At 34.3% G+C, this 13357-nt stretch overlaps 1 protein-coding gene across 1 annotated transcript; it reads right to left on the bottom strand.

Annotated features, from left to right (window-relative positions):
• Positions 1 to 343: 343 nt before the first annotated feature.
• Positions 344 to 9079, bottom strand: BUBR1 (BUB1-related (BUB1: budding uninhibited by benzymidazol 1)). The gene is made up of 11 exons (XM_006849865.4): positions 8810 to 9079; positions 8240 to 8299; positions 4526 to 4670; positions 4209 to 4366; positions 2900 to 2981; positions 2724 to 2790; positions 2552 to 2606; positions 2233 to 2422; positions 1950 to 2029; positions 1278 to 1364; positions 344 to 710 (listed from the first exon to the last, which is right to left on the bottom strand). Exons 1-11 carry the CDS (start codon positions 8998 to 9000, stop codon positions 647 to 649), a joined length of 1179 nt encoding a protein of 392 aa, XP_006849928.3. The 5' UTR covers positions 9001 to 9079; the 3' UTR covers positions 344 to 646.
• Positions 9080 to 13357: the final 4278 nt, after the last annotated feature.

Below are 13357 nucleotides of genomic sequence, written 5' to 3'. Positions count from 1 at the left end.
GTTTAAGGTTGCAACCCGATAGAAATCACACCCTTATTTAAATATTATAACTAAAATACAGAATTATATTTATTTTAAAAATGATAATAATAAATATTATTAAAATACTATTCAAATAATAGCACTATTCGTCCGGGTCCATTGCCACTCCTACTGATACATCACAAAGTTGGGCTGATGGGAAGGCGATTTAAGAAATTTCATAGCACTGAGTAGTATGTGAGACCTTTCATAAACTAAACCAATGAAGACCTCACTTGTTTTTTTTTTCTTTGGTGGGTGGGTGGGGCGGAAGAGGGAGAGAGAGAGAGAGAGATAATATGGGAAGAGAGAGAGGAGCATAAAACCAACAATTGATGATTGATTGCATTCATCATGACTGAAGCATCAAAGGCATGTTTTGAATGTAAGTAAAGCCGTACTAGTTATAATTGACAACCAAATGCATGTTTTGAAAAGTCTAAGTTGTGATCTTAATTTGCAACCATACAATTGACAACCAAATACATTATACAAAACATGTCTGGCCTCATTGACAGGACTAGTAAAAAAAAATAATTAAGAGAGAGAAAGAGTGAGAGAGGAGGGGGGTTGAAGCCTAACAAAATGCAAAGAACCAGAAGAACAGTTAATGAGACTTAACTGATCATCTTGGAAGACTCTTTAGAGGGAAATTGCGTAACGGGTTTTCCTTCAACAGTTTCGTCTCCCTGTAAATTACATAGGCAAAGAAGGGAACAAAAATAAAATTAATGCTAGCCAAAAGACCATAATCACAAAATAACAGTCTTTTAAGACATTGTTAGCTTCTATATCAGAGAAAAAGAAAAGAAAAAAAAAGAGGAAATAGTTTATATAAGATCGAGGCCCTAAACAATTAAACTAAGACGCACCTTAAAAATTCACTAGAAAAAGTTGTTTCAATGTCAAAAACCCTCAAATTGGATCATCTCAACCTTGAGATACATAGATGTAAACAAAAAAAAGGATTTCAAGTTTTGGAAATAGTGCATCTTGTAATGTATTATCTAGACCATCAGTTTTCAAGTGTTCATAGATTTGGCTTGATTTACACTGTTTTTTACTATTTAGATTTTATAGTTAGAGATGAATATAAATTTTCAGGCCATCATAAAGATTTTTGATACTGAAATGACGTTTTTTGATACTATTTAAGGGGGCACCTTACTTTGATTGTTTAGGCCCTCAGCCTCATACAAGCCACACCCAAAAAAAAAAGTCAAAAGCAAAAAAGTGGGCGTTGGTTTCTTGCTTACTTCTTAAGGTCTTTTGTATCACCATGCCTGAGCTGTAAAATAGAAAGCTTTCCAGAAGGATTAGTATCATGAACCTTTGATGTTGGCCTATTCATGATTCATCATAAAACGAAGTTAGACTTGAATACTGCATAATTTACTAAAGAATTAGCATCAACCTTTGATGTTGGCCTATGCATGATTCATCATAAAACAAAGTTAGACTTGAATACAGCATATGCCTAGTGCTATGGAAAATGTACCATATAACCATCAATGTTGAAAAACTCGACAAGTCGCGAAGCCTGAGTTCCTCGGGCTTTGCAGGCTGCCAAGTTTGGAACCAATCTTTGACCGACTTGGCTGAGTCTGTCTCACCTGACCCAGGCACAGAACCCTAGCGAGTTCCAACCCAAGTCCTTGTTTTTATATACACGTGGAGATGAACCATTGCAGAGATGAACCACTTCTCATTAATTTACAATGGAAGCAACGTGGGTGGTATAAAATGCAGATGATTTGTATTGTACACTTTTCCATATTACCAAGCAATCAAATTTTATCCCTAGGCCGCCATGTAGATTCAAACTACGTTCACATAAAAATCTCTACTTCTTTTGAATCTTAGAATCAATGTGAAGAGCCATTTCCATTTTATTGAGAAATGTCGTGAACTATCAAATATATGTTTACCTCGCACATTCTTCATCAATGAACACCTCAAGAGCAACACCAGATGTTGCTCCTGATCTCACACCCATTCTTTGAGGAATCTAAAAATAAAAAAGAGTGTCAATTAAGGAGTACAAAATAATTTCGAGGTGTTCTTTCTCAACATATGATATTCCGTCTAACTTGACCACTCTCCCAAAACCAACCAAAAATCTGTTCGAAGAAGTAAATGTTTTCTTGTTTGGCATCAAGGAAAGTGATTAAAGTTAGATTTAAAAAGGAAAAAAGAGAGTGGTTTCCATACCTTGTGTGATGTCCATTTGGATGGTAGAGAAGAATTTTCTTTGTTTCTTTCAGCTTGGGTTCCGAGTGTCTTCCATGCATGCCCTTGGCTCTTGGTTGCATCAAGTTGGTTAGCACCAGAGTGTGGATGCCTTGCTTGTGTCCCCAATATTGCATCGTTATAGACAGCGAGGGGAGCATTACTACTTACCCTGAAAAAAAGAAACAGATTACGCTATGCCATAGCTTCACCAAGTCATGGACCTAAAAATTCCAGTTCCACTGAAATCAGGCCGAGGAATTGAGCTTACTGTAAAAGAAATGAATGTTCGACAACACACCTTTGTAGTTTTGCCTTATTCTGGAATATATCTGATTGCCGTGTAGTTTGTCTTCCTACAACATCCAGAGCAAAATAAGAAAGGTAGCAGCAATTAAAGCCATATAGAGCGAAGAGAGAGAAAAAAAAAGGTGGGTTTGGGGAGGGGCAAAGAATAGTGAAGTAAAACTTACGGGCCTCTCTTGCAGCCACTATGGTTCCAAAGCTTCGAACAGTTAAATGATCTTCTACAACTTCTTCCTACAGAGTATGAAGATCTAAGATGAGATAATGCAAGGTGATGGGTGAGAAGAGAATAGGCAAGTGACAAAAGCTAGAATAGGAAATCTCAAGGTCTCAATGTGCATACATCCTGGGCTTTGCTTCTTGCAATGGATCGACCCATGAATTTCTTGTAAGAGCTTTCTAACTTTTTGATTGGTTGTGCTTTCCTAAAACATAAAACAACAATTAAAACACCATATTGACTCACATGTATCAATGATCATGCCAAATGGCTTATACGTATTAATTCCTGATAAGCAATATTGCGTCAAGGTCAATTATCAAGATCCGGTAAAAGAAGCATTTAAAATATATTCAAAGTTTACAATCATCAACTGCTGGGACTGCATGCATACACTTGGATTTCAATTATCAGATATGACATGTAACCATTTGCTATGCTCCTCTAATCACACACAAACTGCCCAAATTAATTGTTCTCATGAAGTACTAGCCAAGAAAATAAAATGTAGGAGAAATCAAGAAAGGGAATGTATAAGCAAGGAACAACAAGAAGAATGGACACTTTCTCAAACTTATTACATTTCCTAAAATCTAGTAGCATAAGTGACCAAATAAACCTAAGCTAAACCAGACATCTGTGAATAAGCATCTAAAGATCAAGAAATTTTGCAATACACTTGTCACTAAACAAATAATGTACAAGTAATTGTCTCCTTATTGACGATTATCATTGCAAACAAATGACTGATTTCATTATCACAACATCCCTAGTAGTAATCCACGCAGTAAAAGATTCACCAGGAACATTCATGATAACTTCTAGGTTAAAAAGATCACAACTATTCTATTGAAGGGTACCATTGCCCATTCTTCTAGTATTTACTAATTTGTGTCTAAAAAGAGCACAACTATTGTATTAAGGGGTATTGTGGCCAATTCTTCCATTATTTACTTATCTGGTTTAAGAAAAAGGGCAGAGCAATTATGTTGAGGTTAATTATTGACACTCTTTCATTATTTACCTAGTTATTGCTAACTTATTGAACAAAAGGCGATATTGCTCCTTTCTAATTACAAAAGGCAGCTTGTTCTATCAAGGACATGCCAAACTAGAGACCCAAATTTACACATGCATGGGCACAGACCCACACTAACCTGCACACACACATAAAAACCTGTATGTATGGGCCTCTTCATTCTTAGCATTTACTGAAGTTGTGTTCCAAGCTATTATGATGTAAGAGATAAGGGGTTGTTCTGAAGATTTGTGCCTTTCTTCCATTGGAAGAATAGAAGTTCTCAAGACCTGTGCTTGCTCTCCACTTTGTGGGAACAAATAGCCTAACCCTTCGTAGGAAAATTAGACCAATGCACTTATAAGATACAAGGTACAAATTAAAACTACAAGAAAGGGTAGGTTCTAGACTCACCTGGCGATGCCAATATTAAATATCTCATCTGCCTTTTTCATCTTATTTTTAGATTCCATATGCAAAGCATATGCCACATAATAAATTGCGTGGTTTTGTCCAATTTCATTTGCATCCAAAAAACTGTATATCACTTCAGCATCAGAACAATTCTCTGCCTGCATCACATTAACCAATCATATTTGGACTTATTTTTCTTCATCTACAAAAGTCATCACAACTTTTTTTTTTGGTAATTGGTAACTCATCACAAACTTTTGACATAAATATCCAATACTCATCTCAATTAAAATCTTGGAGATGATAAAGCCACTTACATACTCCAACCAAACTTTTAAGTAGCGTAGATCATTCTTGTAACGCTCTTGATGCCAGAAAGTGCGCACACATTGTTCGTAGATTAATAATAATCCTGAGTATTCTCCACCAGAAGGGAAGGACTCCTGAACCCATTTGATACACCTTCATATAAAAAACAAAATTTTGCATAAACCACTTTCACGCACATAAATAGCAAACAAGTACCTATATTAATAAAGTAATACAGGCCAGTGAAAATCCAACAGTTTACTAAGTGTCAGTACAAATGCCAACTTGACTTGCAGTTTTCAGCAATATATATATATATATATATATATATATATATATATATATATATATATATATATATAGATACATGGGAAGTGATTTCATGCAACGGTTGTATAGTAATATAATGCAACAACCTTCAAAAACCATGTTACAGCCATTTATTTGATCCAAATTTTGAAATGTACACTTTTTTTATTATAATGAACAATCTTAAAAAAAATAAATTTGAAAGCGGAACCTAAAATGTATTTTTTTAGACCAATTAACATAGGTCGTCCATTTGATATGATGCTTAGATCTAGGCTTCAAAAAGAGTTTTTCTTTTCCAAGTTTTTTAGATGGCTTTATTATCATGATATGAACAATGCTAAAAAAAAAAACAATGATTTTGAGTTTATAAAAGCTAAGATCTTGAAATTTCCCAAATGAATGGTTCAGATTCGTTGTTGGAGGGGACTCATTTTGACCATATCTAGGGTTGAAATTGTTGGATTTGGTGCTATCCAAAATCACCCACATAAGAAAATCCCATATTTTGTGGGATTGATTGAGATATTATCCTATTTTGTGGGATTGAGATATTTCTATATTACGTGGGATTGAGATATTTCCATATTTTGTGGGATTGAGATATTTCCATATTATTTGGGATTGATATTGATATTTGATAAATTTCCTACGGGAAATAGAAATAAAAAAAGATTAGGACTCTTGGATGGATATATCTCTTAGCCTTTTGAGATATATATAATACCAATAAGAAGTTTTCTATTAAGTATAGACTTCTAATTTTATATATATGGGATAAAAGTGCAGAGAATTCGTGTACCCTATTTGGGTCACCATGTAGGAATGATGGTTCCTCTAGAGAGAGAGCTAGAGCATGGTCTCTCTGGAGAGAGAGAGAGCTAGAGCCTCCTATGCATAAGATGAAATTTCCTCTTAGAGAGGAGAGAAAGCTACATTTGTTTATGCAATTTCCTCTTAGAGAGAAAAAAACTTCCTTTAAACAGAAACATTGTGATGGTGCATCTTTTAGACTCCCGAAGATTGAGAGGCTTGTTTTTTGTAGAGAAACGGTTCCCATAGAGATTTGGGTTGTTCCCCTTTTAGTTAGAGAGAAAGTAAGTTTCTCGTTGCTCTTGCGTCTCTATCTGGTGTTGTTGGTAATGGTTGCCAGAAGTAAAAAAAAGGAAGGGAGAGTGGTTTAAAGGGGTTTTCTTGACTTGGGATTCTTGTCGAGGTTTGATTTAAAATCTTTGATGTAACTTTCTTTGGTATAGTCGATTTCTATTTGTCGTGCCAGTAGATGTAGCCCTCTTGGGTGAACCACGTAAATCTTCGTGTTCTTGTGTTGTATTTCATGCTTTATTTCTCATACTGTATTTGCCAAATATTAACTCATTGGATTTAAAGCTTTTGCGCACACAACAAGTGGTATCAAAGCCCGGTTTGGGGTTTTCACTATGGCAATAAAGGTTTCGAATGCAAGGTTCGAGGTGGAGATATTTTATGGAGACACTATTTTTCAGCAAGAATGATGAAGAAATTTATTTGGTAAAAGATGAAGAATCCATAAAGCTATCCAATAGATGTTGGCATGGTGAGTAGGAGATTTTGATATCAAGGTGGAGATTGTTGGATATGGTGTTATCCAAAATCACCCACATAAAGAAATCCCATATTTTGTGGAATTGATTGAGATATTATTATATTTTGTGAGATTGAGAGAGGTTTAAAGGGGTTTTCTCAACTGGGGATTTTTGTCGAGGTCTGATCCAAAATCTTTGATGTAACTTTCTTTGGTATAGTGGATTTCTGTTTGCCGTGCCCGTGGATGTAACCCTCTTGGGTGAACCACGTAAATCTTTTTATTCTTGTGTTGTATTTCATGCTTTATTTCTCATATTTTATTTGTCAAATATTAACCCATCGAATTTAAAGCTTCTGCGCGCACAACAAGTGGTATCAGGGCACAACAGAAATTGGACTTTTTTTTTTAAGGATTGATTATTGAGATGAAGAGAGTGTGTGTCAAAATTTTGGGCCATACAAATACTACAAACATGGTTTTCTAGAAGTGTGGGTGCATCATACTATGATACAATCGTTGCATGAAATCATTGCAATATATATATATATATATATATATATATATATATATATATATGGAAAATGCTGAGGTTAGCCCACTATCTCATAGTTACATATGAGCCCAACGACCCAGATTGAATCTAGGCCGATCTGACAGTCACGACCTCATTTCGTATTTTAATTTTAATTTTTTTCTACAAATCCAAATCACTTGAAATTGTAGACGTGTATTCTTTAAAAATTGAAAAATCTAATAACTATCAAAAACATAATTTGCAAGAAGTAACGCCCAAAACCTTTGAGAGGCATTTTGGTCCCAATGGCTCAGATTGAATCTGGGCCGATCTGATTGGTCAAGACCTCATTTCGTATTTAAATTTTAATTTTCTTTTCTACAAATCCAAATCACTTGAAATTGTAGGGTATTCCTTAAAAATTAGAAAATCTAATAAATATAAAAATAATAATTTGTAATAAATAAATTGACCAAAATACCCCCAAAACTTTTCACAGGTATTTTGGTCTATTTATTTTTTGCAAATTATTTTTTAAAATACCAAATGATGTTGTGACAGTCAGATCGGCCCAGATTCAATATGGGCTATTATGCTCATATGTAGTTGTAAGCTAGTGGGCTAAAATTAATATTTCCTCATATATATATATATATATATATATATATCTATATATATTTTATATAATGATGCAACCTTATAATGTAGAACTACGGATGCACCTCAGAAATCCATCGGAAAAGGCAGTTTTAATGTTGAAAAAACTTTTGATTGATCATCTCGACATCGAGATGTATGAACATGAAAAACAAAGAGATTTTAAGTCCCAGAAAGAATGCATTTTATAACATATTATCTACACAGTCCATTTTCAAGATTTTCATATGCTTATAGATCTACTTGATTTTAACCATCTTTGAAATTTAAAATTTTATAATTAGATATAAAAATAGATTTTGAGATAATCCTAAGAACATTTTACATCAAAATTATATACCATGATAAAATTTGAAGGTGCACCTTACCTCTACAGCTACGGATGCATCCGTATGCCAACTGCACCCATATATCAATGATTTCCAGGACAAGAAGAGATTTATATACATGGCCTTAACAGGTACCACAAATTTTTCATGGAAGTATTTGTGATTGATAGCCTGCTTTGTTCTTAACCAGTCCATTTATTCTTTTATGGCAGGAAAACATGTTCTTAATCAGAAGGCCATAAAAGTCCCCAAATTGTTCCACAAAAACATTGTGCTATACATGTGAAGCCATGAACCCCAGTTCTTATTTGGAATCAAAGCCTACAAAATGACAGAAAGGACTCACTCAAGCCACGGTTGAAGAGGATCTTCTCCTTTATACTCATCAATGGCTTCAATCAACTTCCTGAAGGCAGATAAACAAGAAACGCCATAAATAAGTCAAATACTGAAATGAAAATATCCCCAGTCCCGAAATAGCACAAACGCCCTAGATTTCACAAAATTCAATTCTCACCAAGGCATATAAGCCAAAAAATAAAAGGAAAACCATTTTTAGAAATTTATGGAAACAAAGGATGGATGGATAAATCACAAGAAAAAAATAGTGGGTGCTTGATAATGAAAATTTCTTAAATAGAAATAAGTCACAATGTTTAAAATAGACAAAAAAAACCCCAATTTCAATAAGAATGTCAAAAAATGAGAAAAGATTAAAAAATTAGGAAACCTCCAAATTTCAAGAAGAATAGTAAAAGAAACAGAGAAGATACCTATTATTCAAGAAACCCATCAATTAAAATTACAAAAAAGATACATAATAGCATCTCAAAACACAACAGGATTTCCAACAACAAGGAATGCTTCGCATAAATATGTGGAAGAAATTTGAAAAAAAAAAGAGAGAAAAAATAACCTGCGATGTTCAAGCAGCGATTTCTTGGAGAGACTGTCCTTTTGAGCTTTGAGGGCCCAGTTCAAAAGGTCAACATTTCTTCCCCTCTTTAATGGCCTCACATTCTCTTTAAACAACTCCCAATCATTGCTCGACTTCACGTCTGAAGCCAAAAATTCTGCTTCTGCATCTGCAACTATAGCTTCAGCCATGGCTTCTCCTTCTTTCTTCTTTTTCTTCTTCTTCCACCTCCTGGTTTTAGGGTTTTGGAATGCCAAGTAATTTGAGTGAAGGCACGCTCTGATGTGGTTCGCTGGCTTTATACCAAAGTTTGTTTAACGGTCATGGAGCCACAATTCAAATGTTTGTAGATTTTAGATTTAAATTGTGTAATGACGAAACTGTCCTACTCTTTTATTCAAATGACTATATGTTTCATTCTTAGTTTCGTATTAAGAGAGAGAAAGAGGAGCTCTCGAACAGTGGTTCTAGAGAGAGAAAGTTAATAATTGGTTTGGTTATGCAAGAAGAGAGAAAGAGGAGCTCTCGAGAAGGCGGTTCTAGAGAGAGAAAGAGGAGCTCAATAATTAGTTTTGGTTATGCAAAAAAGAGGAAAAGAAGAGCCCTCGAGACACTGATTTTAGAGAGAGAAAGGGGAACTCAATAATTGATTTTGTAGAGAGAAAAAGGAAAGAGAAAAGATTTCGGGTTGAAGTAGAGGGAGAGAATAGATATGGGGTTTGTGAAGTTTCACTATGTGGATTGTTGGGTCATGGGTTGGGTTTGTATTGGGTAAGAGAACTGTATTTTGATTTAATTTTTTTAATGTATCTTGATAATGCAGTATTTTTTATTTCAATCAAAAAATCTAATAAAATCTTGCAGATGTCCAAACGGTTCAAATCGAAACACAAGATTTTTTTTTTATTGAAATAAAAAAATATTACAATTTTAAGTACATCCAAACTAGATATAAATGTTAAAAAGTAGTATAGATTCAACAATATGGAGTTTTTTTTAAGGAAAAAGTTTAAATAGAGTTGATGCTCTAAACAATTAAATTTGAGCCCACCTCAAAAGTTCCAGTAGAAGAGGTTGTTTTGATGCCCAAATATCTTCAAATTGATCATCTTGATATCAAGATACATGAACATGAGAAAAAAAAAAAAAAAAGATTTCAAGTCTTAGAAATAGTGCATCTTGTAATGTATTTTTGGACAGTCAATTTTTAAAGTTTAACATTTCTATTCGATCTACATTATTTTTAAAGCTTTAAATTTTATAATTAGAGATGAAAGTATATTTTAAAGCTAACACAAAGATTTCCAGTATTGAAACCATATTTCTCGATACTATTTGAAGGTGGGCTTTACTTTGATTGTTTAGAGCTTCGGCTCTATACAAACCTCACCCGTTTTTAAAAACTCCAAATTGAGCATTATTTTTTTAAGCAATTAGGAGTTTTTTAAGTGAGTATATCATATAGGTTAAACATGTTACTTCCCCAAAATATAGGGTCTTAAAAAAAAAGGGATTAGATTAGGTTCCATCGAAAGGCGCAAATGCACAATGTGATCCCTCGAGAGCATAAAGTCCTTGGCATGCTTTCGAAAGAGAGTATTTGGATTTTCGGGTAGATCAGCGGGGAATAGTGATTTTGGATCGCATTAGTGGCTCAAATAATGCTACCACTACAACCCCAACCCCATCCTCAGGGCTTTTCACTTATCAATTAACACAACCTATGTGAGCTCCATTTTCTTATTTGGTCTTCGGACAATTTTGTGGACCTCAGGCCAAGATCCATCTATTTCACATGTCCACATCATGATGTCTTCTAGTTGGTTCTTTTTCTTTTCGTCGTGATTAACGGTTTCAATTTGGTTTCAATTTTGTGGTAACTAGAAGAGTCTTTGTTCAATAGGGCAAGCTTTTTCCTACTCCATAAAATTGCCTAATTACAATGTTATGTCTCGATGTTATTTTATTTGTATATTTTTTATACAAATTATTTTGACATCAAATTTTAAAAAAAATATAAAAAAAATATTCTCAAACTCACAATGGTAACAAATTTTTGACTAAGAGTTGAATTTCTTAATATTCTCAAACTCTTAATCTTAGTCAAAAAAATATTTTGATTAAGAGTTGAATTTCTTAAACTCACACTCGTAAAAAAATATAAAAAAATTATTCTCAAAAATAAAATAACCAAAATACCCCTAAAAGTTTTATGGGGTATTTTGGCCGTTATATTTTATCAAAAGAATCGTTTTAATATTTTTTTAGGCGTGGCCCATTAAAAAATGACTCCCTTAATCTAAATTGGACGGCTGGATAGGGTGGAGATATATATCTTTTATGTTGTTAGAGAAGTATATAAACCTTTTTTTTGTTTAATATTATAACTTCTCATTGTTTCATGCAACATATTTGTGCATTTTGCCCTTTTTTAACCCTACTTGTGTAGAAAATGTCACAAAACAATTGGACTAGGCATGTAATTAGGTCGGGTCAGGTCTAGGTTGACCTTGGTCCAATTCATTGGGAGGTGTCAAATCTATATAATATATATAGACTAAAAACTTGTCTTAGGACGACATAGTGTTTAAAACATGGATCAGTTGGGTGGATCACCCACCCACTAGTACCGATCCGGATCAACAATTTCGATTAGTTGAATTGGTCATCTGGACAACAAAAAAGAAAAGAAAAAAAAAGAAGACATAATCCAAAATATGTATACTTTCTATCACTCGTGTCGAAACTTGGCTAGATGCACTCCAGCATAGCCATTTTGAATTTGTATTATTCAATGTACATACACAAGATATTATATCTATAATAAAGGAACTGGTGTGGTGCGACTGATTCTCAATCTAGATGGGGCAATTGTCACGGATTTTTTTTTTTTTTATATCTCCTTATGCCCAAAACCGCTTCTTTTTAATGTCATTTAATCTAAGCATTGTAGTAGGTCGAGGTAACATTCTTCCAAAAATAAAAAATATCAAATCATCCTCAATAAAAAAAAAAAAAAAAAGCATGTGCAGTATGCGAGTGTGCGTGGATGTCTCAATGAGTTGAGAAATATGTAAACGTGAGAAACATTCTCTCTCTTTTGGATTTTTCACTCTCATTCTTACCTCTTATTTCCCAAGTGCAATATAAATTTTATACAAGTCTCTTATCTCTTATCTCCTAAATGTAATATAAATTGTTTTTATACATGTAACAATGTAATATCATTTAGCCTAACATGAAAACTTACATGCTCTTGTAGGAGCAAAATGTATGTTTGCTCCCATGAGCAAATCCCTAGATAGTAGTAATGGAACCTAGGGCTTGCAAAAGGCCAGGCGGCTTGGTCCGGACCATTGACATACCAAGGAAAAATCAGGCCTGACTCAAATTTCGGCTTGAAGGCTCAGCATGGGTAGGACCATGCTAGGGCCTGTGGCCATGGCTGGCCCAGCCCAACAACTCTAAGGCCATGGCTGGCCTAGCCTAGGCCCTTCAGAACATGCGAAAGATAGGGAAGGGCCACCCAGCAGCCTCAAGCCTAGGCCGGGAATCTAAGGACCCACAGCAGCCCCGACCAGCCCTGGCCCGACCGTTGCCACCCCTGCTAGAAGTCTTGGGGATGTAACCTTCTCAACTTATTGATCAAAGTAAAAAAGAAAAGTTGCACACAAAAATATTATACCCTAGGATTACACACATCTCCAATTTCGATGGTTAGATACTTAAATGTAGGTCTTCAATGCTTCTTAATACTCATTTAGTGATTCTAAAATGAATCTCAAAATTTATTGAAAAAAATGCCATGTAGTTCATTTGCCCAAGGAAGTAAATAGATTTTATATTTCTACAGCTTTTAAAATATGAACATAACCCTGATTTTACCCATAGAGCTTTTGGCCAAGTAATTGATAAGAGTTAATAACATTAGAGAAAACGAAAACAACTGATACAATGAAGAGTACATGTGCTATGCTCACACGGGAACACACTGTACAGCTACTCCCTTGGGTAGATGGCCTATTTCGGAGAATCTTTTGTTTCAAAAATTTGGAATATATCCAAGTATCACTAGATGATTATTTTCATAGAAAAATATTTGAATTTTGAGTTCTTGAACACCTAAATCTTGCTCTCGGAAAACTGGATGGTTGTTTAAATCTTAGGTTGTTGATTTTTTAAGGAACATAAAGGTTCTATTCAATTATCTTTTCCTTCAAAGTTGGTTATTAGGTTCTAGAGATTATATCCCCAAATTTTGGGTCCAAATTTTTTTTCTCTAACATGGTTTTACCCGAAGAAAACAAGTACACAATATGCTCATGCCGGAGCAGCAAATCTTTACTCTATAGTGAGTGGTTATTCCCATTTCAAGAAGAGTGGGCCTTCATACCCAAATGCACATGCAATGGAGTCACCAAGTTTTGATGCCATATGCAAATTGCCATTGATGACCCAAAAATGATAAAAGGACAAACCAACCAAAGGGAGTTATATTTCAATATTTCTATAGAAGGTATTAGGAAAAATGTAGATATTTTGTGTACA

Source organism: Amborella trichopoda, chromosome 3 (assembly GCF_054954075.1).
Source record: "Amborella trichopoda isolate Santa Cruz 75 chromosome 3, AtrichopodaSantaCruz75HAP2 v2.0, whole genome shotgun sequence".
Classification (NCBI taxonomy): domain Eukaryota; kingdom Viridiplantae; phylum Streptophyta; class Magnoliopsida; order Amborellales; family Amborellaceae; genus Amborella; species Amborella trichopoda.
This window is presented reverse-complemented; position numbering and strand designations above follow the sequence as displayed.

What these genes read in the sequence shown, in the direction of transcription:
- BUBR1 (XM_006849865.4), bottom strand. Translation starts at nt 9,000, where the DNA reads ATGGCTGAAGCTATAGTTGCAGATGCAGAAGCAGAATTTTTGGCTTCA. An exon ending in CAAGAAGCAAAGCCCAGGAT is followed by an intron (nt 2,791 to 2,899) that starts GTATGCACATTG and finishes CATACTCTGTAG; the next exon opens with GAAGAAGTTGTAGAAGATCA. An exon ending in CCAAATGGACATCACACAAG is followed by an intron (nt 2,030 to 2,232) that starts GTATGGAAACCA and finishes TTTTATTTTTAG; the next exon opens with ATTCCTCAAAGAATGGGTGT.